Source organism: Muscardinus avellanarius, assembly GCF_963383645.1.
Source record: "Muscardinus avellanarius genome assembly, chromosome: 11".
Classification (NCBI taxonomy): Eukaryota; Metazoa; Chordata; class Mammalia; order Rodentia; family Gliridae; genus Muscardinus; species Muscardinus avellanarius.
Window position 1 is genome coordinate 773,832 of NC_137797.1, and position 27,211 is coordinate 801,042.

At 53.1% G+C, this 27,211-nt stretch overlaps 1 protein-coding gene across 1 annotated transcript in view; it reads left to right on the forward strand.

The window, feature by feature from the left end:
- The window catches only part of TTLL8 (tubulin tyrosine ligase like 8), a gene marked incomplete at its 3' end in the record, with an annotated part of 39,819 nt that extends 14,732 nt beyond the window's left edge, over nt 1-25,087 (forward strand). Inside the window, exons 9-19 of the mRNA XM_080706122.1 lie at nt 2,359-2,599; nt 4,001-4,436; nt 5,091-5,580; nt 10,017-10,023; nt 13,423-13,709; nt 14,320-14,479; nt 17,708-17,830; nt 20,663-20,710; nt 24,468-24,497; nt 24,617-24,754; nt 25,015-25,087. Coding sequence (XP_080562248.1) covers nt 2,359-2,599; nt 4,001-4,436; nt 5,091-5,580; nt 10,017-10,023; nt 13,423-13,709; nt 14,320-14,479; nt 17,708-17,830; nt 20,663-20,710; nt 24,468-24,497; nt 24,617-24,754; nt 25,015-25,087 — 2,033 coding nt within the window. The remainder of the gene's footprint in view (nt 1-2,358; nt 2,600-4,000; nt 4,437-5,090; nt 5,581-10,016; nt 10,024-13,422; nt 13,710-14,319; nt 14,480-17,707; nt 17,831-20,662; nt 20,711-24,467; nt 24,498-24,616; nt 24,755-25,014) is intronic.
- Nucleotides 25,088-27,211: the final 2,124 nt, after the last annotated feature.

The window sequence follows — 27,211 nt, forward strand, 5'->3', positions numbered from 1 at the left end:
CCTTCCTTCTTCCTTTCCCCGCCTTCCTGCCCTCTTCCTCTCTTTCTTTTCTCTGTGGTACTGGGGACCCAGAGCCATTTTACCTCTGAGCTATACCCCAGCCCTCTTTATATTTTTCTGTTTTGAAATAAGGTCTTGCTAGGTTGCTGAGGCTGGTCTTGAACCTGTGATTCTCCTGTCTCAGCCACCCAAGTACTGGAATTACAGGCATGTGCCACTGTGCCCAGCTGACAGTTTTCTTTTCTTTTCTTTTTTTCTTTTTTCTTTGGGGTGGTACTGGGGTTCCTGGAAGGCCTTCTACCTCCAGGCTATACTCCCAGACCTATTTTATATATTTTTAAAATTTATTTGGAAACAAGGTCTCCTAAGCCAGCACGCGCGGCTGACTACGAACCTGTGCGATCCTCCTGTCTCCACCTCCCAAGCACGGGGATTACAAGCATGCGTCACCACGCCCGGCTGACAGTTTTCTTTTTAATATTACCTTGATTTATGTTAGTGACAGGCTTATACTAGCCTCTGAAATGGATGGAGGAAATAAATAGAAGAGAAAGAAAGAATAAAAGATAAAAAAGGAAATAAAATAAAAAATAAAGAAGAAATAAAATAAATAAAGTAAAATAAAATGAGGCCGGGCATGGTGACACATGCTTGTAATCCCAGTACTGTGAGACTGAGACAGAAAGGTTGCAGGTTCAGGGACAGCCTCAGCAACTTAGTGAAGCCCTCCACAACTTAATAAGACCCTGTTTCAAAATAAAAATAAAATAGGGCTGAAAGTGTAGCTCAGAGGTAGAATGCCCTGGGTATGATTCTCAGTACCACGGGAGAAAAAAAGAATGGAGGGCTTTGATTTCAAACAATACAATTCCTATCCTTGGATTCATCACAAAAGTCACCTGTAAAAAAAACAAACAAACAAACAAAAAAAAAAACAGGTTCTCTCTTGAATTAGATCCTTGGCACCTTTTAATTGTGTCTGTGACTGTGGTTATCTGGTCTGCTCAAGTTTTCTAGTCTATCTTCTTGAACTGAAGCTACGTACAGTTCTAGTCCCTCTTTTCCTAAAGGTGCGCACATACTCCTGTGCGTGTGCTTGGCTGTGGGTGTACACACTTAAGACTTCACGGTGCTTCCCCGATCTTTTCTACGTTTCCAAAGAATCAGCTTTGGGCTGCATTTTCCAGTTTTCCAGTGAGGATCTTGTCCCCCTTACTGCTGATTTTCTTCCCAATCATTCTTGTGCGATAATAAAAGTTCTAAGGCTGTGACGTTTCTTCCATATGTGGCTTTTGCCACATTTTCCTGTTTATGTTCCTTCGCTCCTCCTTGAGCACCTGACCCGCGCTCCTCCTTGGGCTCTGTCCTGAGCCCACCTCCTCGAACAGCATCCGTCTCCATCTGTCCACCAGGCCACTTTCCTCCCGGTGCAAACACTGCACCCCCAGGGACACCCCGGGGACACCCGGACTCTTGCTTAAAACCAGCACACCTCTCTGGTCACCAGCGGAGCCCTTTCCTGCTGCTGGGACTCCAGTGTCTAGGGCTAGGGTGACTTTTGCAGTTTGTTACCATGTCCTGAGTTTTGTTTTGGGCAGGGTCTCAACTTGCTGTCACTGAAGAAGCAGAGCCTTGTGCTTTGTGTGGAGAGCTCGCCTGGTGCCCCCGGGGCTCTGTGGACCCCCATTATTCAGAATGGGCCAGGTGGTGCCACAAAAGGAGCAATCCCCAAATCTCGGCAGGACGAGTCATCACTTATGCGTGTTGGCCATGGCAGGTGGCCACGTGTGGCCCCATTCCCTGAGGCTTTAGGGCTGTGGCAGCAGAGAGTGGCTGTCGGGAGGGGCTGTCACTGTCCTTAGCCACAGCACACGGTGATGCACGTCACTCCCACCCACGTGTCCCTGGTCACCAGGAGTCACGTGGCCTAACTTGGAGGGTGCTGGGAAATTGCAAAACCCACCTACGAGCTGAGGCGTGTGGAGGGAGAGAGCCTCAGGGCCCCATCCTCCCGGGCTCACCTTTTGTCCACTCACCCTTTAGAATCAGCCTCTCTAGACTCCAAGGCCCTGCCTGATCCCGGCAGGTCTTGGCCCTGCCTGCTTGCTCTGAGGCCCATGGAGGGACCTTCCCCTGTTCATACCATACCCCAGAGTGAGGTCTTGGGTGGGCACCTCTGCCCGTCCCTCCCTGACCCCTGTGTCCTCGCTGAGTGCACAGTTTGGCCCTGTGTGAGAGAGCTGGGCACCGCACGCGTGGGCCCTGCTCAGCCGGCCGTGCTGCCTCCTGGCCCTGGACGAGGCCGGTGCGGGTGTCAGGCCCGGAGCCAGCTGCTCGCTGAGCTGCCGCCTCTCACAGATATCGTGTGCATGGACCGGGTGGAGGAGATCCTGGAGCTGGGTGCCACAGACCTGCCCACCAGGGACAACAAGTGGGTGGTGCAGAAGTACATCGAGACGCCCTTGCTCATCTACGACACCAAGTTCGACATCAGGCAGTGGTTCCTCGTCACGGACTGGAACCCCCTGACCATCTGGTTCTACAAGGAGAGCTACCTGCGCTTCTCCACGCAGCGCTTCTCCCTGGACAACCTCGACAGGTCAGGAGGGACGAGCTCATGGCTGACGGCAGCCCCCAGCCCAGCCGCGGTGTGTGTGGGCGGGTGCCCTGGCTGTTGGCTGCTCTGTTGCTCATGGCCGTCCACCGTGAAGGCGCCAGGCAGCAGGGGCACTGGGCAGAGGCTCAGAACTCCAGGAACAGGGTGCCCACCTCACCAGGGCCCACTGGAATCCTCGGGGATGTGCTGTCCACACAGGAGAGCCTCCGCCCAGCCTCTCTGTCCAGGCTTCCTTAGCTTGTCTCTCAGACGTGGGGCTGCGGCCTGGACATCTTCAGGAGAACTTCTCAGGGAAGTCAAAATCCAGCGAGGAAGCCAGGCATGGTAGCGCACACTTGTAATCCCAGTGCTTGGGAGGCTGAGACAGGAGGATCACAGGCTTGCAGCCAGCCTCAGCCACTTAGCAAGGCCCTCTACAACTTAGTGAGATCCTGTTTCAAAATAAAGAATAAATAGAACTGGGGGTGTAGCTTGGAGGTAGGATGCCCCTAGGTTCAATCCTGAGTACTGCAATAAATAAATAACTAAATCCAGCAAGGCCGAGTTGCTCAACAGAGCCCCTGCTGGGGATGAACTCTGTCCCCAGGTGAGGGGTGACAGCCATACCTGGAGTCACACCTGTTAGACTACACCTAGAGAATCTGTAAGCTGGAGGCATACCTGCTTATTGCCTCTGGGGAAGGGAGGCCAGAGAAGAGGTGCAGGAGCCCAGGGAGCCCTTGCGCAGCCCCACATCTGGGCCTCCCTGACCCTGCCGAGCCAGGAGCCAGGCCGGGTGAACCTCATACCCTCTCTGAGCCCTGTTTCCCATCTGAGCTGACAAAAGATCTCCTGACTTTGTGTCTGAAAGGCCATGCCAGCAGGTACAGACAAAAATTCGAGAACGTAGTCAGACGTTACACTGTAGACCCATGTCCCTGAACCACTGCTCACGTCTGAGGTCCTTCCAAGCAGCTGTACCTCTTTTCTTTTCATCTACTTATGGAAGCCTAGCTTCCCTGTGGTTGTGAGGGCTGGCTCCACCTCAGAACAGGCTGACATACCTACAGTTCAGGTGAAGATGCTCTAGGTCTCAGCATAGCATTTGCAAACTCCTGTGAGGTGCCCTTTGTCTCGAGTCTATTAAGAACACAGAGCAGATGCCTGTGTGAGTTTGCTGGACATTTGAACTGGGTGAATTCCTCTCACTAGGTCAGCCGGTGCCCCTACTGACCTGTACAGACTGGGAACCCGAGGTGTGGGGAGGTGGTGTTCAATCCATGCATCTGCCAGGCTGGCCACGGGCGGCCTGAGGCTGCTTCAGGTGGCAGAGCCTGAGGGGCGCAGCCGCCAGAGGGCCCAGGGCAGGTGTGTGCCGTGGCCTCATGGCTCCTTGCCCCGCAGTGCCGTACACCTCTGCAACCACTCCATCCAGAAGCGCCTCCGGAATGAGCAGGGGCGCAGCCCGCTGCTGCCCGGCCACAACATGTGGTCCAGCTCCAGGTTCCGGGAGTACCTGCAGAAGAGGGGCCGCGGGGCCATGTGGGGCAACGTCATCTACCCGTCCATGAAGAGGGCCATCACCAACGCCATGAAGGTGGCCCAGGACCACGTGGAGGCCCGCAAGAACAGCTTCGAGCTCTACGGCGCGGACTTCATCCTGGGGCGGGACTTCAAGCCCTGGCTGATCGAGATCAACTCCAGCCCTACCATGCACCCGTCCACGCCCGTCACCGCCCAGCTCTGTGCCCAAGTGCAGGAGGACACCATCAAGGTGGTCGTGGACCGGAAGCTAGACCGCAACTGTGACATTGGCAATTTTGAGCTTCTGTGGAGACAGGTGAGCGAGACGCCCGCCTGGCCTCCCCATGCTGCGGCCACCTGTGCCTGCTGGTCACAGAAGCAGGACGAGGCCCTGGCTGCCAGGCCTGCTGGACTCCTGGAGGACACAGATCCGCTGCCCAGGCCTGACATGCCGTCCTGGCTGTGCTTGCCCAGGTGGAGGGCCAGGACCTGCCTGGATTCCCTAGAGCCAGCTTCTCGTCTACACTGAGCAAAAGGCTCACCCAGACACCTGGGGGGTCACGTGGCCCCCGTGGCCTCTGAGGTTGCTCTCCTCCCTCTCGTTCCCACCCCCTTCTACCCTGGCCACGGTGTACACCAGCACTCCTCAGCCCCCAGCTTTCTCTAGGCCGTTCCTCTCCTGGCCCGGGCCTCTCCAGGGGCCTCCTCCCCTAGGGGACTCCCAGCAGCCTGGCATCAGGGCTGGGTGGGCTTTACCTCTGGGTCTCTGGGGTGACCAGGCCTGTGTCCAGAGGTACTGGGCTCTCTGCGCCTTTCCAAGGCCTGGCCCCTGGCTGGCCACGTAGGAAGGGCATGTCGCCTGGTGTGAGGCCAGACAGGCAGACCCCTGTGCTCTCCAGGGCCCACTGCCCTCCCAGGGCCCCAGAGCCAGGGCTGGTCCTGCCGCCCCTCACCCGTGCCTCCTCCCCAGCCCACCGTGGAGCTGCCCCCATTCAGTGGGTCTGACCTCTACGTGGAAGGAGTCAGTGTGCGGAAGGCCAGGAAGCAAATGCCACCCATTGCCAACTTGAGTTTGGCACCTCTCCCCGACGCTCAGCCGCTCAGGGCACGGTGCCCCTCGGCCGCTCCGGGCACAGCAGGCACCCCCAGATCCGCGCAGCCCCAGGACTGGAAGCCAGAAGATGGGAAGGTGTTGTCCTGCACCCTGCCATCTCCGGTGCAGAGGCCGGCGGAGCACGGCTGCAGAGGGAAGCTGGCCCCAGCTGAGAGCAGCACCAGGCTGGCACTGCCACCCTGCAACATCCCATGCCCAAGCCCCAGGAGCGCCTTCTGCAAAGTCCCGGCCACCGCCACTGAGCGCCGGGATCCGAAGGTGCTGAGCGCGCGGCCCCTGGCGCCGGTACCGCCGCAGAGCACGAGGCAGAAGCTGGCCGCTGCGGCCACGCAGTCCAGAACACCAGGTAACTGCTCAAACCCGCGCCTGCCCTGTCCCGTCCCCACCCCGAGGGAAGGTCAGGCCTTCCTCCAGGGCAGGGCACAGAGGAAGCTCGGGGTCAGGAAGGGGCAGCTGGCATCGAACCTGGGCCCAGCACTGATGGAGTGTCAACAGGGTGGACCAGTGGGAGGGATTAGAGCAGTGGGGACCTGCAGCGCAGCTCCAGGGTCCCCTCCGAAGGCCTGGGTTGTCTCTTGGGGTGCACAGCAGATTGGGGTTGTGCCGTGGATGAGCAGTGTCAGGTCCAGAGGACTTCAGGGGTCAGTCTTCTCATGAAGCTTGACACCTTGGTGGGACAGAGTGGGGTGCCTGGGCCGAGGCTGTGCCCCAGTTCTTCCTGCCAGACTCTCAGCACCCACAGAGTATGTTACAACACCCAGGCTGCACATGCCTGGTGCCCAGCAGGTGCTCCCCGTTTGCTGGGCACGGAGTGGGCAACTGGCTGCAGGCAGAAGGGGCGCCCACTTTCAGGGCTGCCTGGCCTCTAGAGGACATTGCCCGCCCCTCTTCTGGCTGGTCAGCCTCTCTACTTGGTGCAGGCCTCCAGGTGTGGGTGGCTCCAGGTCTTATGTGACCATGGACGTGTCTCAGGAATGCTGTGGGGCATTTGGCAAGCCTTGTCCTGGGGAAATGTCAGTGCGTCCAACAGCTCCGTCTTAACTGGGTGTACACTGCTGTAACAGTGTTCCACAAACTCGGCTGAAAACAACAGGGATTCATCTTGATACAGAGGCCTGAAATGGAGGAGTCAGCAGGACCATGCTTCTGGGAGTCTTCTGCAGACCCTGGTGTCTGCTGGCAATCCCTGGGGGACACCCGCTCCAACCTCTGTCTCTGCTTGGGCTCTCCACGGTGTCTCTTTGTTGAGAATCCCTTCTCATGAGGACAGCAGTTGTTAGCTGAGAGCAAATACTCCAGCACGACCTCCTTCATTGATAACATGGCCAAGGTCTATTTCTAAATAGGTGGTGTTCACAGGCTGCAGGTGGGCATGAATTTGGGGGACACTGTTAAGCCCGCTTTACTAGGTGTTTGAGCATGCGTGGCCCAGGGGTCATGCTGATTTCCACCCTGACCACGGTCACGCAAGTGCTGTGGCCCTGCCCCAGCCAGCACTGTGTGGACAACAGCCTCTGTCTGCGATGGGAATGGCTTGCTTCAGATGTTCCTTGACCTCCTGGGCTTCCTGTCCTGGAAAGTGCCTGTTCACACTTTTGGTCAACAGCCCTTAGAATCGTGATGTCTCCATTTGTAGAAATGTCTATTCTGAACTTGTTTACATTGCAAACACTGTCTCTCCTGTCTTGTGAGTTGTCTTTTCACTCCTTTACAGTGTCCTTTCAGGTGAAGCCCTCTTCATTTTAGTGAAATCCAATTGATGGGCTTCACTAAGGTGGTTTGTGGCTTGTTGGTTACTGTCTTTACCCTAAAGTCATGACGGTGACCTCCATGGTGTCTCCTAACAGCTAGTTGCAGCTCTTCACACCCAGGTCTCCTAGAGTGGGTTTGCTGTGCAGTGTGAGACAAGGTTTAATTTATTTTCAACATGGGTCTCCATTGGGTCCTCAATGGGAAAGCCCCTCACTCATGTGTACAACTACACCACATGTGCTTCACGCATGCGTGCGCACACACACGCACACACACACACACACACACACACACACACACACACACACGCCTGAACTTGTAGGTCCACTCCATCAGGTCAGTGCCAGTGTCTTCATTATTATAGCTTTGCCTTCATTACTCCAGGCAAGTCTCATAGTCTTCTCTTCCCTGGAAATGACTGGGCTGTTTGATTCCTATTCTTCCTTCACTTTGTATAATCAGGCTGTCAATATTTACCCCAAACAAACACTAACAATAAAACTGTTGAAAGTTCCATTAGGATAAAGTTAAATTCAGGTATCAATTTGAGAAGAATTGATTTCTTTACAACCTTGAGTTTTTCAATCTATGAACATAGTATATCTCTCCATTTATTTATCCTTTAATGTTTTCAGTAGACTCTTGTAATTTTCTTTGTCTTACTTTTTTTGGTAAACTTGTTCTTTGGTATGTTTTCTTTTTATTCTATCATAGATGTTGTATTTTGAGCCAGGCGTGGTGGTCCACGCTTATAATCCCAGTACTTGGGAGGCTGAAACAGGAGGATCACAGGTTCATGGCCAGCCTCAGTTATTTAGTGAGGCACTCTGCAACTTAGTGAGACCCTGTTTTGAAATAATAAATAGAAAATTGGGCTGGAGGTGTAGCTTAGAGGTAGAATGCCCCCGGGTTCAATCCCAGTTCTGCAAAAAAAAAAAAAAGTTATATTTTGTCAAAACTTTATTATACCTACAAACTATGACCAATTTATATTAAATCCAATTGAATTCTATTAGTTTAAGATTGATTTGGCCGGGTGTGGTGGCGCACGCTTGTAATCCCAGCGCTTGGGAGGCTGAGACAGGAGGATCGCACAAGTTCAAAGCCAATCTCAGCTACTTAGTGAGGCTCTCAGAAACTTAGTGAGACCCTGTTTCCAAATAAATTATAAAATAGGGCTGGGGGTGTAGCCTGGGGGTAGAAATCCCTGGGTTCCATCCTTAGTACCACCAAAAAAAAAAAAATAGATTCGTTTGGATTTTTCACATATGCAATTATATCATCTGATGAATTTTCTTTTTTCCTTGCAATCATTATGTCATTAATTTCTTTTTCTTATTTTATTGCAGCACTGCCTGGAATTTTATCTTATTTATTCACTCATTTTTTTTTCTCATTCTGTTGGATTTTATGTGCACATTGTCTGATTAATCATACTTTTTTTTTTTAGTATTGGGGATTGAACTCAGGGACATTCTACCTCCAAGCTACACCCTCAGTCCAATTTTTTTCTTTTTTTGCTGTAATGGGGATGGAACCCAGGGGCATTCTGCCTCCAAGTGACACTCCCAGCGCCCTATTTTTTATTCTTTATTTTGCAACTCACTGAGTTGCAGAGGGCCTCACTAAGTAGCTGAGGCTGTCCACGAACTGCAATCCTCCTGTCTCAGCCTCCCAAATGCTGGGATTACAAGCATGAGCCCCCACGCCCAGCAAATATTAATTCCAGGCTTGTGTGTGTGTGTGTGTGTGTGTGTGTGTGTGTGTGTGTGTGTGGTGCTGGGGATGGAACCCAGGGGCTTTCTACCTCCAGGTTATACTCCCAGACCTATTTTATATTTTATTTGGAAACAGGATCTCACTGAGTTGCAGAGGGCCTAAGTAGCTGAGGCTGGCCAAGAACCTGTGATACTCCTGTCTCAGCCTCTCAAATACTGGGATTACAAGCATGTGCCACCACAACCAGCCTAATCATAATTCTTGACTCATGACATACTTTATTATTTGTCCTTGCATGGCATACTTGTAGTTTATTTTATTTATTTATTTATTATTTTTGGTGGTATTGGGGGTAGAACTCAGGGGCTTTCTATCTCCAGGCTATACTCCCAGATCTATTTTATATTTTTTAATTTGAAAACAGGGTCTCACTAAGTTTCTGAGAGCCTCACTAAGTAGCTGAGGTTGGCTTTGAACCTGTGTGATCCTCCTGTCTCAGCCTCCCAAGCGCGGGGATTTCAAGCGTGCGCCACCACGCCCAGTGTAGTTTATTTTTATAATGTAATAAGAAGCTACAAAGACTCCTTCATCTCTGCAATCACCCATTTCTTCCCCCAGCATCCTTTTTACAGAACACCCTCACTCTTCTCTCCCTCCCTATCCCCCCCCCCCAGTGGTGCTGGGATGAACCCAAGGGTGTCACACACGCTGGGCAGGCCTGCACCACTGAGCCATACCCCAGTCTAGTAACCATCTCTCTTTTTCTTCTCCTTTTTCTTTTCTTTTCTCTTCTCTTTTCTTTTTCTTTTTTCTTTCTTAACTAAAGATTGAGCTGAAGGGCATTTACCTCTAAGCTACAGCCCTTTTTATTTTGAAGCAGGGTCTTATGAATGGCTGAGGGCTTCACTAAGTTGCTAGGCTGGCCCTGACTCTGACTCCTACCCCAGCCTCACAGGTCTTGGGATGACAGGTGTGTGCTACTGCACCCAGCCTGGCAGCTATCACTCTTGGCCCCACTTTCATTGTAGCCTTGCTTTTCTTAATTGGTTGTATTGCTTCTACATGTATTCTTTAAAAGATTTTAAATTCTAGCTATTTTACTTTTTAAGGAGGGCATCATAGTGCATGGGGACTGGCATTTCCCCAAATCCCATACAGCTGAGACTCACCCATGTTGCTGCAGGTCCTTTGTGTGACTATCACAGTGTATTGGCCACTTCCCTATGACTGTCCACTTAGTTTACAGGCTCCACTCAAGTAAGCAGTGTCTCTGTGACGCTCTCATACGTGTCTCTTGTTCCACACGAACAGGTTTGTGGTGAGCATGTGCCTAGGACTGGAGTTGCCGGCTCTTGGGATACATGACTGCTCAGTTTTTCTTTGTTTTTGGGGTGTGTGTGTGTGTGTGTGTGTGTGTGTGTGTGTGTGTGTTGTGCTGGGGATTGAACCCAGGAGCATTCTACCCCTGATCTATAGCCCAGAACTTTTTATTTTATTTTTATTTTTTGTGGTACTAGGAATAAAATCCGGGGGCATCCTGCCTCCAAACAACACCCCCAGCCCTATTTTCTATTTTTTATTCTTTTCTTTTTTTGAACCAGGGTCTCACTGACTTGCAAAGAGCCTCACTAAGTAGCTGAGGCTGTCCCCGAACCACGATCCTCTGGTCTCAGTCTCCCAAATGCTGGGATTACAAGGATTTTTTATTTTGAAACAGGGTTTTACTAATTTGCCGAGAGTCTTGCTACATTGCTGAGGCTGTCTTCAAACCTGTAATTCTCTTTTCTTAGCCTCCCAAGTACTGGGATAGCAGGTATGTACCACCATTCCCAGCTGAATGTTCAGTTTTAAGAGATAGCAAAAAACCTGTTTTTTTTTTTTTTTTTTTTTTTTTGGTGGTACTGGGGTTCCTGGAAGCCCTTCTACCTCCGGGCTACACTCCCAGACCTATTTTTTTTTTTTTAAACAGGGTCTCTTAAGCCAGCGAGGCTGGCTTCAAACCTTCGTGATCCTCCTGTCTCCGCCTCCCAAGAGCAGGAATTAACAAGCGTGCGCCACCACGCCCAGCAAACACCTGTTTTTCATAGTGCTTGAAATAATTTATATTCTGAGAATGTGCTAGGAAATCTTATGGATTCACAGATTCATCAGTATTCAGACTAATTTTTGCCAATCAAATGGATTTAAGAAAGTATCCTTTGCATTTCTATTTCACTGACTAATGGTTTTCCCACTGATTAGCAGTGCTGTGTATGTCCACATGAGTTTGAGGTTTGCATGAATTTCCTTTTCTGTGAAATGTTGATTCATACCATTTGCTTATTTTTCTCTGGGGTGATTTGTGCTCACAGAGTCTATTATGAATATCTTCTCCCAGTTTGTAATTTGTGTTTTCAGTTTTAAAGATGTCTTTAAATCCAAGTTGCTAATTTTAGTTAGCCAAACTATCAATCTTTTTCTCTTTTTTTCAGTGTTCTTTTTGTCTTAAGGAATCTTTCCTTATCTCAAAGTTTAAAATATTATTCTCCTTTCTTAATTATTAAGAGTTTCAAATTTTGTTTTGACATATGTCTTAGCCCATCTGATGTTGATTTGTGTTATGGTATGAGGTAAGAATCAAATTTTATTTTTGCCCATATAGATATTTTACTTTTATTTTTTGTGGTACTAGGAACAAAACCCAGGGGCATCCTGCCTCCAAACAACACCCCCAGCCCTATATTTTATTCTTTTTTTTTTTTTTTGAAACAGGGGCTCACTGAATGGAAAGAGACTCACTAAGTAGCTGAGGCTGTCTCCGAACATTTATAGAAAAATCTCTTTTTCACACTGGATTAAGTCCCACCCCTGTCCATATGTGGGTATGGAATCTATTCCATTGGCGAATTTGCATATCCCTGTACCAATGCCACACTGTCTTAATTGCAATGTCTTATGTTTGGTAAGGAAAGTTCTTCTTGTCCTTACTTTTTTCTTTGTGAATGTCATAATTATCTTATGAAGTTTCACAGAAAGCTGTGTTGAGATATCAGTTGAAACTGCATTGAATCCATAGACCAAACTGACTTTGTATTCATGAACATGGTATACTTACTCATTTTCTTAGACCTTGTTTATATTTTCTACTTTCCTGATAGAGACTTTATACATCTTTTATTGAATTCTGTCTTAGTTAACTTGCTATTCGAGTACTATTACATATGGTGTCATCTCTACAAATAAAACTGACATTCAATTACTGATTTTCTAATCAGCCCCATTTCTAAAGTCTCTCCTTAGCTGGGCATGGTGGTACACTCCTGAATCCTAGTACTTTGAAGGCTGGAATAGGAGGATTACAGGTTCAAGGCTAGCTTCAGCAACTTGCAAGATTCTCAGAAATTTAACGAGCCCCTGTCTCAAAAACAAAACAAAAACTAAAGTCTCTTATTATCTCTAATAACATGTCTGAATACTCTTTTGAACTTTCCACATAAATAATTCTACCATATGTAAATAATGTTGTTATATCTCCCGTTCCAGTCTTGCTGCCTCCTGTAATGTCTTAGTCCTGTCTCTTAGTCTAGATTGTACTGGCTACATCCTACCCAATGTCAGGCATCCTTGTCTACCTCCTGATTTTTAAAATGAATGTTTCTAATACTATTCACTTAAAATGAAATTTTCCCTGGGTCTCTATAAAGACCTGTATATAGATTGATATGAATATAGTTGCAAATGTATAGATACTCTGGCATGTTAAAGAATATGGATTGAACATTCTTGAAAACTTTTCATCCATAAAGATATCATAAGCCTTTTCTCCTTTCTTCTACTAAAGCGGTGAATGACACCCATGAATGTTAAAGTAGCTTTATATTCAGGAATGAATCTAACTGGGTTTGAGATGTAGCTGCATTTGGTGTATTGCATATAGCTGCGGCTTACTTTCAGCCACAGTTGATTTATTCACACTACTGCTGATGGACACACTGTTTCTGATTCAGCTAACAGCTGCAGGGAGCACTGGTCTGGTGAGCATGGGTAGGCTTCTACTTGTTTCCTGGGCTAGGACTGCATCTACAGGCTCCCAAACCACCCAGGCTCCCAGACCTCCTCCCTTCACAGCCACAAGGATTTCACCTGGAGGGGTCAGTGTGCGATGGACAAGGGACACTGGAGCTGTTCCTGGGAACAGGTCCCCTGTCCTCTTGCTCAAGGACCACTTCTGACCAGAGAACCCGGGTGGCTCTCAGGTAGTTTGCCTACAAGTTAGGTTAGTTTTGTGTAACACGGGAGACGGCCCAACTCACCTGGAGAGGCAGGAGGGGCAGAGCTGAGCCGCCAGGAGACCACTCCGATGCCTGACAGGCTTGGTTCCTGTGTCTGCCTGGGCCGTGCTGGCCAGTGGGCGCGCGCTGAGTCTAACCTCACACGGGCTCTCGTGCACACACACAGGGTGTCCTCAGCCCTTCGTGCAATCGTCCAGCTTAGGCCCCAGACCTCTGGCCCCGGCCACAAGTGGTCAGCAGGATCCCTCCTCCAGGGGTTTAGCCTTCTGATGCCATCACACCTAGGTCGCCCTTTCCAGAACTGCCATGTTTGGTCACCAAACCCGTCTCTGGGTTCTGCTCAGTGCTCAAGAGAGCTGTTCTGTCCTGAAGCCTCGGCTTTGCCAGGCCCACAGCTCCGCAGGACTGTGGGCTTGTTCCCAGCCCACCTGACCCCTCGTCCTCAGGCCTGTGCCCACCAGGGCTTGCCTGTTCCTGGAGAACAAGCCAGCCCTCAAGCCTTTGCTGCAGGGTGGTCCCTGGAGACAGTGGTCTGACTGGGCACCGGCAGGGCAGGTGGGAAAGATGCTGTGCCCCCAACTGCTGCTAATGCCCAAGGCAAGCTCCTGCTGGTGCCCCAAGGCCAAGCCCACCTTGCCCCTCCCCTCCCACCTATGCCACCTGACTGGCACTGCCCAAGCCTTCTGTGTCCACAGCCTTAACACCAGACACTACGGCCTGCCCCTTGGCCTGGGTTTGTGGGGCCTGGGTTTTAGGAAAGTGGGATTCACGGAAACAGGCGGGGTTCATGTGGGAGAAGTGGCTGGGCTTAGGAGCCAGCTGCAACTGGACTTCCTGACTGGCACCGGCCTTGCAGGGGTGAGACCATCAGAGCAATGTAGGGGTGCCCTGTCCTAGTGACCTTAAGGCTAATGATTTGATTTCAGGGACCATGAGGCATGCTTTGGGATGGTGGGCAGGATCTGCCCACTACAGGTCTCAGGGACCTGCGGGCGTGGTCTCATACAACAGGCATGAGCTGGCATAGATGGGCTGGTGGGCGAGGTCTTGCGGTAGTAGCCGGGCCATGACGCCGGGCGGGGCCGTGGCTGGTGGGCGGGGCCTCCGGGCTGGCAGGCGCGCCTGGGTGGGGGCGTGGTCTTTGGGTTGGGCGTGGTCTGGGAGGGCGCAGTCTTAGGTGGCGCTGTGGGTGGGTGGGCCGGTTCTTGCACAGCAGGGGTGGTCTGGGACCTTGGTCCAGGGGACCCGGTGGGCACGGTCTTGGAGGGGCGGAGGGCGCGGTCTTGGGCGGGGGACGGGGCGGGGGTGTGGCCCCAAGGTCTCAGCGCCCCTCTTCCCCGCAGGGCCGCGGGAAGTGGAAGCGCCCTGCCTGGTGTGCCGCGGCTCGGGCGCCCTGGCGCCCGCAGGGCCCTGCAAGCGCTGCCGCTCCTTCTGCGCCGCCGTCCTGCAGGGCGCCTCCTTCGTGCGGCTCGGCGGCCGGCGGCCGGACAGCCCTTGGACCCCGTGACTGGACAGGACGAGGACCAGGACTGACCGAGGGGAGCCGGGCTAGTGTGGGAGCCTGCGCGTCGATGAAGAGCCTTGTATACAGAGCTATTTTAGAGAAAGCGCAGCCGGCCTCCATCATGGTATTTCTTATGGCCCCACCCTCTGGACGCCCGCACCCCATTTCTCTAGCCCTGCCCCTGTGTGCACGCCCTATACCCCGTGCCTGCCACCCTGCCCGACCTCAGGACCGGCGGGAATGAGCCGCCCTGGCACCGGCTCGGGCTGGGCACTCCGTTCCTTCCTTCACTCTGCAAGTCCGACTGTGCGGCCAGGGTCTTCTGCACACCGTGTTTCCTTCCAACATGGTGCTGAGCTGGGGGCGGGGTACCCCGTGGGATCCTTGGGTTCCATCGCAGGTGGGCCTCTAGTCCTCCGGTGGTCAGTGGGGCCCCAGGTGTGCCACGGAACCCACGTGGCTCTTCCCAGCCCTCCTGGGGCTCTGGTGACCAGAGCAGGAAGGGGTGGTCTTGGGGACACTTAAAACTGCCCCCCTGGAAACTCGGTCCCCCGTGTGGCAGTGTGAGGAGGGGCCTCGGGCAGTGCCCTCTGCACCGCATGGGGGGCCAGCCTGGGATGGCTAAAGAGCAGCTCTCGGGCAAGCTGCTCCATCTCCAGAGGACTGCCCCTCATGTTCTAAAGCCACCAGCACCCAGCCCCAGATGGGCTCTTGGGCCGCCCAGCCTCCCGAACATAAGCCAAATAAACCTCTTTTCTTTATAAGTTTCCCAGTCTGTGGTATTCACTTTAGTAACAAGAAAATGGACGGAGGCAGGGTCCACATCCCCAGTCCTCCGTGACAGGACGGGAGCCCCTGGGCCCCGGGGCTGGAGAGTTTGGTGAGGGATGGGGAGGGCCTGGCCACACTGTTTCTCTGGACCAGGAGACCTCTCCCTGTGGCCTGCCCCCACCCTGAGGTTGTCCACTTTGGGTCCCCCTTGGCAGTGGGATAGCGTGCGTGTCCGGGGTGTCGCCTGGCAGGTGGGCCCGGTCTGACTGGCCCCACAGAGGAGACTAGGTGCCTGCCTTGCTAAGCACTCCTGGACAGCCCCTGCGGGCCAGGCAGCTGGGCAAGGCCACACACCGCGGCGGGGCACGAAGGCTGGCCTCCACGGTGCCAGGACACAGGCCAGCACTACAGGGGACAGGCCAGGCCTGCCTGCCCGCCTCTCGCCCAGTGTGGGGGGCGTGTCCAGTGGGGACCACAGAGCCCCACTTACCTGCTCTAGGCCAGGTTTGGTGGTATCAAGAGTCTGGCCAGCGGTGGCTCTGCTCTCAGCTGGGCTGGTGTGTGAGCGGGGTGGGGGGGTCCCTGGTCAAGGGTGACGTCAGCCGGTGGGTCCCACTGCGCTCCCCCATGGTCAGAACCTCTCTGGCATGCTTCCTGGGTTTCCTCCCGAACACCTGAGGCTCCTATTCTCTTCTGGCCTGGGCAGGCCATCCTCCACACTTGGGGAGCCCTGGACCTGCCCAGGCCCAGCACGCCCCACGAGCCCTGGGGCCCCGGCTCTCCAGGAGCCTTTGTGGCACGGTGCCCTCGCAAGGCCAGAGGCAGTGCAGGGAGCCCGGTCCTGCAGGCTGTGGCTGGGGAAGAGGCTGAGTGGGAGGGGGGGTGACCTTGGTGTACCCACCCCACCAAGCCAAGGGCAGGAACAGATTCTCATTTCCCCATGTCCCCGCCCGGCAGCGGGCAGAACCCAGGGCCTCCATCTTGGTGTCTACCCAGTTCCATGCTGGCTGGTCGGCGGGGCCAGGTCTAGCCAGGAGCAGTGACTGCCACGTGGAGTCTGTACAGCGGCCTGGGTTCCTGCTGCCCAGGGCCTCCCCACCCCTGACCTCGTGCTCCGGGCAGGCGGGAGGCCCAGGGCCAGACCCTCAGGTCCACCCAGCCTGCACGGTGCCCTGCAAGAGGCTGGGCCTCTCCTGAGCAGAGCCAGCTGCCATGGCATGGCCTCCCCAGCAGAACCCCCTTCCCAGCCCCACCACAGCCCTGCGCATCCCTGTGCAGGCAGAGGAAGACCCCGGCCCGGCCAGAGGTGGCCCCGCAGGACGTGGAAGCTTTGCACCTCTGTCCTGTTGGCTGAGGCACACAGTTCTCCAAAGTGGCTGCATCGATTCCCACCCCACCAGCAGAGTGTGGAGACCCCACGCCCTTCATCATATGTCTTTGTCCCCAGTGGGAACTGATACCCGCCCCGGGGCTTGCAAAACGACTTTATCCTTTATCGTCTTTGTAAACATTGTGTGTGTTCATTGAAAGGAGTGTCTTCTAAGTGATGCTGAATACATAAGGAAGAAAGTTAAGAGAAGCTCAGCCCAGCCCCACTGATGGAGGGTAAACATCGCTCTAGACGTTTTTTGTAGGCAGATGTACAGTCAACAGGATAAACAGAGAAAATCCCTTTGTAGACATAAAATACTGTATGTCACTTAAAGTAAGCGTTGTATTTGATTTTACTTGAATGTGATAGGAACATAAACAAAATGACTAAACTTTAATTAAATGTTTCATCACCTCAAGGGACATGTACTCAGGGACCTTGAGGGTTAAGAGAGGTTATAGCCGGGCGTGGTGGCGCACGCTTGTAATCCCAGCATTTGGGAGACTGAGAGGAGGATTGTGGTTCGTGGACAGCCTCAGCTACTTAGGCCCTTTGCAACTCAGTGAGACCCTGTTTCTAAATAAAAGAATATAAAATAGGGCTGGGGGTGGAGCTCAGAAGTAGAATGCCCCTAGGTTCCATCCCCAGGGGAAAAAAAAGGAGATTATGAGTTGGGCATGGTGGTGCACACCTGTAATCCCAGGAGTTGGAAGGTTGAGACAGGAGGATCATAGGTTGGAGACTAGCCTCAGCAATTCAGCAAGACCCTGTTTCAAAAATTAAAAAGAGAAGGGCTAGGGGTGTGGCTCAGAGGTAGAATGCCCCTGGGTTCAATCCCCAGTACAAAGGAAAAAGAAAGAGGAAGGAAGGAAGGGAGGGAGGAAGGGAGGGAGGGAGGGAAAAATGGATTGATTATTAAAGTGTGGGCGCTGGCCTTCACAGCCCTCTATCCTGCAAGGGCTCTGGCTGAGAAGCTCGGGCCCTGGAGCACCCACCCTACCCGGTCCCTCCCAGAGGTCAGGCACAGTCTCTGCTCCCTGCCCCCGGCCCATCCATGAGGGCTGGTCAGTTGCCCTTGGCCCAGGAACCCTGCGGGCATTGCAGAGCCGCAGCCCCTCACCCAGCAAACACCCCTCCACCTGGCTGCTGCTTCCTGGGACAGGGATCTGGGACTGTGGCGCGAGGTGGCCCTGGGCTGTGGGCCCAGGTAGGTCAGCTGAAGGGGACCGAGGCCTGGGCAGGAGAAGGACTCCGTGGTGACAGTGTCAGAGATGAGGCCAGACCTCAGACAGCAATGGAGCCACGCCAGCCTGGACCCCAACACCCCAAAGTTGAGGGGCAGCAACACCCATGCCACCCGTGTGAGTGTGCCTGGGCTGCAGTGGGGGACTCCAGAGAGGGGGCACCTTGGGATTCCCCAGGGGCCTGAGCAGGGTCCCCACGGTGGACTTTGGGTCACCCAGGTCATGGGGACATGGTCTGACCAGACTTTCCCTCCTGAGGGGTCCATAAAGGAGTAGCGGTGGCAGGTCTGGGGTGCTACGACAGGCACCCTGGCCCCGGGTGGTCAGTTGTGCTGCCTCAGGGCTGAGCGACCACCCAGACACGTATAGGCACCCTCAAGACTTAATCATCATCTGGGCACAGCGGCCCACTCCTGAAATCCCAGTCCTTGGGAGGCTAAGATAGCAGAATCACAGGTTCAAGGCCAACCTCAGCCACCTGTTTCAAAACAAAAAGTAAAAAGGGCTGGGGATGCAGCTCAGTGGTAGAGGGCCCCTCGGTTCCATCCCCAGTACTGAAAAGTAAATAAATAATAAATAATAAACACTTCACCATTGCCCCCACTGCCCCACAGATGGGGAAACTGAGGCCTGTGGCTTCCCACAGCTGCCCCACCATCCCCACGGTGAGACCAGGGAGACAGGTGCGGGAGATGTTGCGTGTGCTGCCACCAAGTGCCGGTGACACTGTCACGGGCTCTGAGCTGATCAGACAGCCACCTCCCCGGGACTTGGAGACCACCCCTAGGCCCAGGCTCCCCAGCACCTCACCCTGCCTTGGACCACACCTGCTCAGGATGGAAGTCCCAGGAACCTGGCCGGGGTAGAAAGAGTCACTGGCCGGCTCGCCTCTGACCTGTGTGACCAGGCAAGTCCTCAATGTCTGTGGGCCCAGCACCCACCAGGCCCTGGGTGCTGGCCCAGCATGGGGCAGACAACACTGAGAACGTCTCCGGTCCTGCAGGGGGCGCCAGGTCTGGGTCTCTGGGCGGCAGGGGCTTTGAGGTTCAGGATGCTAACACCAGGACAGCCCCAGGCAACCTGGGACCAGGGCTCATCCCACCAGAGCTAACCTCTGCACGGGGAGACAGACAGCAGCTTCCCTGTGCTCGTGGGGTGGGAAGACGGGGTATCTGGGAGAGCCAGTGGGGAGAGGGATGCTATTTAGAATAGGGTGGTCTCTGGGGCCCAGGGGAGGCAGAGGGTGAGCCACCTGTGAGGTGGGGCCCTCCACTTTTTTTTTTCCAGCACTGGAGACGGAACCCAGGGGTATTCTGCCTCCAAGCTACAACCCCAAGCCCTATTTTTTATTCTTTTTTGGGAGGGTGGTACTGGGGTTCCTGGAAACCCTTCTACCTCCAGGCTACACCCCCATATATATATATGTGTGTGTGTGTGTGTGTGTGTGTGTGTGTGTGTGTGTGTGTGTGTATTTTTTTTTTAATTTGGAAACAGGGTCTCTTAAGCCAACGCAGCTGGCTTCCAACCAGCGCGATCCTCCTGTCTCCGCGCGGGGATTACAAGCATGCGCCACCACGCCCGGCTTATTCTTTATTTTGAAACAGGGTCTCAGTGAGGTGCAAGGAGCCTCACTAAGTCGCTGAGCCTGTCTGTGAACTGCGATCCTCCTTTCTCAGCCTCCCAAATGCTGGGATTACAAGCACCTGCCACCATGCAGGGCTCCACTGCAGGTTCTAACAGACCAGCCACCTCGCATAGGATCACCAGCAGGGGCACTGGGGGCGGTGCAGGCGGGGACATCCGGGGTTTCTGGCACAGGGTGTGGGTGAAATGGACCGATGTCTTGGCCTCAGGCCTCCATCCGTGAAAGGGGGACAGGGCTGGGGATGGTCCGTCTAGAGCTGGTGCCGGCAAGTGGCCAGCTGGAGGCGCCTGTGAGACGCTGATGAGAAGGAATTCCCACTCCCTTGGCCACCAAAACAGAAAGATCCCTGCCAAGGCTGGGAGGAGGGCATGCACACCAGAGGCGAGTCAATCTGTGAGGACCCTGGAAGGGCTGTTCAGAGGGGCCACAGAGGGGGAGGAAGAGGAGCTCGGGATGGGTCTCATGGGGCACCATTCACGCAGTGGTGGGAGGGAGGGAGTGGATGCCCTTACGCCCCACAATCGGAAATAAAATATTCTGCACAGTGGCAGAAAATAATGCAGACTCTATACCTGAATTGGCATCATACCAGACCCACAGGGTACGAGGCAGGAAAGCCGCCAGAGCAGCGGCAGGCGGAATTCTCACCTGTGCCGGGAGCCAGGTGGGTCCAGCCCATCACGGGCACAGGACAAATGGCCGCTCGTCTTCAGGAACACTTCACATGACATGCGTGCCCACACCTGTGCCATCGGCATGGAACAGCTTACGCCACCCTGTAGCTCACTTCTTCCAGTCTTGGAATCTAAAGGGAGTCTGGGCCACAGCATGTGCCACCATCTTGTTTCAAATGCGTGGCTTTATTTATTTATTTATTTATTTGGTGGTACTGGGGTTCCTGGAAGCCCTTCTACCTCCGGGCTACACTCCCAGACCTATTTTTACATTTTTATTTGGAAACAGGGTCTCCTAAACCAGCGCGCACGGCTGGCTTCGAACCTGCGCGATCCTCCTGTCTCTGCCTCCCAAGCGCGGGGATTACAAGCGTGCGCCACCACGCCCGGCCAATGCGTGCCTTTAGCTGGCGGTGGTCCCTGGTGAGGGCTGCTTGTGTCCTTCTGTGGTTCCCCTCTCTGCCTCCCCTGCCCAGTGCCTTCGTCACCGGGATGGAGATCAGTGCAAAGCGCCTGCTCTGCAGGTGCAGTGCTCCGGACTCCATCCCTGGTTCCAAAAAGACAAAAGAAAGACCCCTGAAAAAACAATTTCTTCATCACTTTTTTTTTTTTTTTTTGTATTGGGGATGGAACCCAGGGGCATTCTACCTCCGAGCTACACTCCCAGCCCTAGTTTTTATTCTTTATTTTGAAACAGGGTCTCACTGAGTTACGGAGGGCCTCACTAAGTAGCTGAGGCTGTCTGTGATCTCCGTGATCCGCGATCCGCGATCCTCCTGCCTCAGCCTCCCGAATGCTGGGATTACAAGTGTGCGCCACCGCGCCCGGCTGGATATTTTTATAGTGAAAACTTTTTGATGTATGTGTGGTACTGCAGATAAGAACTCTGAGCTACATCCCCAGACCTATTTTATTCTTTTATTTTGAAACAGGGTCTCACTGAGTTGCAGAGGGCCTCACTAAGTAGCTGGAGCTGGCTAGGAACCCGTGACCCTCCTGTGTTGGCCTCCCGAATGCCGGGCTTCGCTTAGATTTCTGAGTATGGCATGCCCTCCCTCTGGTCTCCAGAGGCCTCTGAGGACAAGTCGGCTGAGAACCTCGCTGAGGACCCCGGGTACCGCACGGTGCTTTCTCTAGCTATTTCCTGTGTCTCTTTGTCTTCTGACAACAACGTTTTCCCGTGTGACTCTCGTTGAGTTTTTCCTACTTGGAGTTGTTGAGGTTCTTGGGTATACCGTTTCGTGCATTTCACTGAATTTGGGCAATTGGAGAATATTATTCCTTCAAATATTTTCTGTCCTTTTCTCCTCTCTTCTCCAGAGACCCCCAAGACAAATGTTGGTGCATTTGATGGTGTCACGAAGGTCAGTTCAGCTTTCTTCATCCTGCCTGGCCTTCAAGTTCCCTGAGCCTTCTCTTGCACATGCTCAGAGCTAACGTTGAACCCGCTCGTGAACGCGTCATGTTAGCTATTGTACTTTTCAGATCCAGGTTTTTGCAGTACTGGGGATGGAACCTAGGGCATTCTACCTCTGAGCTACACCCCTAGCCCGATTTTTTAGTCTCTTTATTTTTTGAACCAGGGTCTCACTGAGTTGCACAGGGCCTCACTAAGCTGAGGCTGTCCTTGAACCACGATCCTTCTGTCTCAGCCTCCCAAATGCTGGGATTACAAGCCCGGCTTAAAAATATACTTTTATAGCCGGGCGTGGTGGCGCACGCTTGTAATCCCCGCGCTTGGGAGGCGGAGACAGGAGGATCGTGCAGGTTCGAAGCCAGCTGTGCTGGCTTAAGAGACCCTGTTTCCTAAATAAAATAGGTCTGGGAGTGTAGCCTAGAGGTAGAAGGGCTTCCAGGAACCCCAGTACCACCAACATATATATACACTTTTATACTGGGGAAAACTCATAATCTCTAATTCCACCCTACAGGGTATGTTCTGTTTTAGGTAGAAGCCTCCCTCAGCCCACACCCTTAATCACAATCATTGAAATCCAGAGAGAGGATTAATAGGGGCTACTTTGAAAACTTATATTTCTAATCAGTTATAAAATCTAGAATAAATGGAAAAATTCCCACACAAACGCAATCTACCAAAATTGGACATACAGAAAACCTAAACAGATCTGGGCATGGTGGTGCATGCTGTGATCTCAATACTTGGGAGGCTGAGACAGGAGGATCATGGATTCAAGGCTAGTACATGGTAACTTAGTGAGACCATGTTTTTAAAAATTGATTGATAAAACAGGGCTGGAGATGTGACTCAGAGGTAGACTGCCCTGGGTTTAATCCCCAGTACCCCCTCCAAAAGGGAGAGAAAAAGAGGGAGGGAGGGAGGGAGAGAGGGAGAGAGGAAGGGGAAGGGGGAGGGGGAGGGGGAGGGGAGGGGAGGGGAGGGGAGGGGAGGGGGAGAGGGAGAGGGAGAGGGAGAGGGAGAGGGAGAGGGAGAGGGAGAGGGAGAGGGAGAGGGAGAGGGAGAGAGAGAGAGAGAGAGAGAGAGAGAGAGAGAGAGAGAGAGAAACACCTGGCGGGTAACAGTCACGGGAAGCCTCCAACAGAGAAAAGCCCGGCAACAGACAGATTCACAGCTGAATTCTACAAGACCTTTGAATAAGAACTAACACCGGCGCACCTCGGATTAAAGTATTCCATGAAACAGAAAGGGAAGGAATGCGTCCAACGTCGCTCTCCAGCAGGAATAGAAGACAGACAAGCCTAAACAGCTGCTGCCATCTGATTCTTGACAAAGGTGCCCCCGAAACAAACCCTCTGACAGGAGTAATATGCAAAATACACAAAGAACTGAAAACAATCATCACCAAAAAAATCAAACGGCCCACTTTATAAACGGCGCAGACAGCTCTGCGAGGTGGCACACTCCTGGAATCCCAGTACTTAGGAAGCTGAGACTGGAGGATTACGGTTCAAGGCCAGCCTCAGCAACATAGAAAGGCCCTCTGCAACTTAGCGAGACCTTGTTTAAAAATAAAAAGCATATTAGGGCTGGGGATGTAGCTCATAGGTAGAATTCCTTAGGGTTCGATCCCAAACCATAAAAATAATAATAAATAAAGTATAAATAGCCAACAATTATATAAAAAATGTTCAGCATTGCTGGGCCTGGTGGTGCACACTTGTAATCCCAGTACTTGGGAGTCTGAGGCAGGAGGATCCGGGTTCGTGGCCAGTCTCAGCTACTTAATGAGGCCCTCTGCAACTAAAGAAAGAATAAAAAAAAAAATTGAGCCAGGCGTGGTGGCGCACGCTTGTAATCCTAGTACTTGGGAGGCTGAGACAGGAGGATCGCGCAGGTTCAAAGCCAGCCTCAGCTACTGAGTGAGGCTCTCAGAAACTTAGTGAGACCCTGTTTCCAAATAAAGTATAAAATAGGGCTGGCATGTAGCCTGGAGGTAGAAGGCCCCTGGGTTCCACCCCAGTACCTCTAAAAAAACTGTTCAGCATTTTAGTGTCAAGGAGACACTAACCAAACTACACTGTTGTCTCATCGCACCCAGACAGAAGGGCGGTAACAACAGGAACAGTGGCCGCCGCGGAGGATCAGGGGAGGGCTCGCGGTGGGATGGGCGGAACGGAACCGAGCGTGGTCCATCCACAGAAGAAAGCGGAAGGAAGAAGGAGCGCGGGTCTGCCTGTACCAACCAGCACACGGCGAATCTTGACACACCGCGGGACGCGCTCTCCGCCGTGCACAGGCCCCCGCCCGGGACAGGCGGACCTGCTTCAGGTAGAAATGAAAGCAGGGTGGACCTTCCGTGACCTGGGGCTCACCCGGGGCGCCACGGGAGCTGAGTCCCTGGGAAGACTTAAACGTTCTGGGAACAGAGGTGCTGTTTGCACATTGCCAGCGCACTCAAGGCCACTGAAGTGCACCCTTAAAATAGTTAAAATGGCACGATTCACACTATGTGCCTCTCGCCACAATGGAAAGCTTCGTTTAACGTGCACTTGACACACCACGCGTCAGGCGGGGTTCGCACTAAGTGAGCCTGCTAAGTGGAGAGGCCCCGAGCCCGGGAGAGAGGGCGCTGACGTCCGTGTTCACATTCCAGAGAGACCCCAGACACTGAAGAAAAACATTCCTAGGCTGGGAAACTAGGGAGGCCCTTGCAGCTAGCTTTTCAAACCGATTACATGCCTCTTGAGTGACTGAAAGAACTTCCAGTACTCTGCAGGCAACGCTCTGAGAAAGGGGAGGATGTGAAGTCCCCAGGCTGGCACCGGCGAGACCTCAGCTTGACATTCCTATTTCCCTTTCAGGACTGAGGAAGAGCTGCGGAGCAGAAGGAGGTGCCTGGGACCTAGGGAGGCACCGTGCAAAGGCCCTGGGGCTCGGGGCTGGAGGCAGGCCTGCAGGAGAGGGCGGATGTGGCCTCCTGGCCTTTGCAAGGAGCAGCCCTTATCTCCAGCCAAGTGGAGGCCAGTGGGAAGATGATGGGCCGAGCGTTCCTGAAGAACCACACACCAGGCTGGAAGCTGGACATGCACACCAGACAAGTCTGTGACCTGGACGAGAGGCAAGTGGAGCACCACGGGGGAGGCACAAGGTGCTTGGGATCTGGAATGCCTTCCTGGAGGAGCAGCATAGGAGGAGGAGGAGGAGGAGAGAGGAGGAGAGAGGAGGAGGAGGAGGAAGAGGAAGACAAAGAGGACGAGAAAGAGGAAAAGGAGGGGAGAGGAGGAGGAGGAAGAGGAGGGGGGGGAGAGGAGCAGAGTCTGGGCAGGCCGGGCCTTGGATGGGAGCACCTAGGAGCAGGCATTTCGGAGCGCCCTGGGGAGGGGCTGTGGTGTGGGCTGGTGGGCACAGGGCCCTCCGCAGGATAGACGAAGGACCAGGAGGGCGGCAGAGCCAAGCCGCAGCCCCGCTGACAGCCAAGTAGCTGGAGCCTGGCAGAGCACTTAGAGCCCGCGGCCTTCCTGCTAGGGTCCTGGGCGAAGGTTGCTGGAGAGGAGAGAGTGAGCCCAGGGACCAAGAGCTGAGGCCTGCAGGGACAGGGCTTGGTGTGACAGCAGGTGGAGCTCACTTGGCGGCTGTGTGGCCCGGGGGTGAGGACCCTGTGGCTGACAGGTGACATGTTGCGGTGTCACCCTGGCTGTGGGGCCTCGGCGACCCTGCCCGGAGCCGCGTGATGCCCCCAGCCCAGCCACACAACTGGACAAACGCCTGTTCCCAGCTCAGGCTTTGCGGCACAAAACACCTAGACAGGTTTCTGGTTTGTGACTTTCTACTAGGATTCGGATGTTTTTATTTATTTATTTATTTAGGTGGTACTGGGGATGGAACCTAGGGACCGTCTACCTCCGGGCTATACTCCCAGACCTATTTAATATTTTATTTGGAAACAGGGTCTCACTAAGTTGCTGAGAGCCTCACTAAGTAGATGAGGCTGGCTTCGAACCTGTGCGATCCTCCCGTCTCAGCCTCCCGAGCGCGGGGATTACAAGCGTGCGCCACCACGCCTGGCACTCGGATTTATTTTAATGCTAGTTTTAAATTGGTGCTTATAAACTGGGTGTGGTAGTGCACGCTTGTAATCCCAGAATTCGGGAGGGTGAGACTAGAGGATCACGATGATTCTCGAACAGGCTCAGCTAGTTAGTGATACCCTATTTCAAAATAAAATAGGAGCCGGGCGTGGTGGCGCATGCTTGTAATCCCAGCATTCAGGAGGCTGAGACTAGAGGATCGCAGTTTGCAGACAGCCTCAGCTACTTAGTGAGACCCTCTTAACTTAGTGAGACCCTGTTTCAAAATAAAGAATAAAAAATAGGGCAGGGGATATAGCTTGGAGGTCAAATGCCCCTGGGTTCCATCCCCAGACCCACAAAAATAAATAAATAAATAAATAAATAATAAAATAGGGTTGGGAGTATATCTTGGATGTAGGAAACCCCTGGGTTCAATCCCCAGTACTACAATACACACACACGTGCGCGCGCACACACACACACACACACAATCGCTGCTTGATACTTTGAGAGTCCACCGGAGTCGGGGCGCTGTGCAGTGGTAGAGTGCTTCCCTGGCATGCACGGATCCCTGGGTTTATCTCCAGCACCTGGAAATAATGTCAATAAATGCCTCCTGAGAATTAGCGGCCCGGTGTGAATTTGCACTAAAGTTCTGCCTTGTTTATACTTAAACGTGTTTTCCATGGGCTGGGAGTGTAGCTTAATAATTGAGCACGTGCCTTAAAAATGTGTGTAGAAGAGGACTGGTGAGGCTGGGACGGGGGATCACAGGTTCAAGGGCAGGCTCAGCAGCTGAGCAAGCCCGTTTCAAAATAAATAGAGCTGGCTGTGCTGGCGCACGCTTGTAATTCCAGTACTTGGGAGGATGAGACAGGAGGATCACAGGTTGCCCACTGGCCTCAGCAACTTGTGAGACCCTGTTTCCAAATAAAGAATAAAAAGTCTCCTGGAGTTGAAGCTCAGAGGTAGAATGTCCCTGGGTTCAATCCCCAGCATCAGAAAAACTAAACTAAATATAAATAAATAAATAAAGGACTAGGGGAGCTGGGAGTGGTGGTGCATGCTCGCAATTCCAGTACTTCAGAGGCTGAGACAGGAGGATGGCAGATTTGAGGATGGTCTCAGCAAGTAATGAGGCTCTCATCAACCTAGGGAGACCCTGCTTCAAAATAAAAATAAAACCGGGCGTGGTGGCACACGCTTGAAATCCCAGCATTTGGGAGGCTAAAACAGGAGGATCACGGTTCATGGTCATCCTCAGCTACTTAGTGAGGCCCTCTGCAACTCAGTGAGACCCTGTTTCAAAATAAAAGAATAAAAAAATAGGGCAGGGGTGTAGCTCAGATGTAGAATGACCTTGGATTCCATCCCCAGTACTGCAAAAAAAAAAAAAAAAAAAAGCAAAATGGGGCTGGGGGTGTAGCTCCGAGGTAGAAGCCCTGGGTTCCATCCCCAGTAACTAGTGCACTCACACACACCCCACCACACACTCAGCCGCAGAAACTTGGTGATTTCTGTGTGTCCTGGGGTCC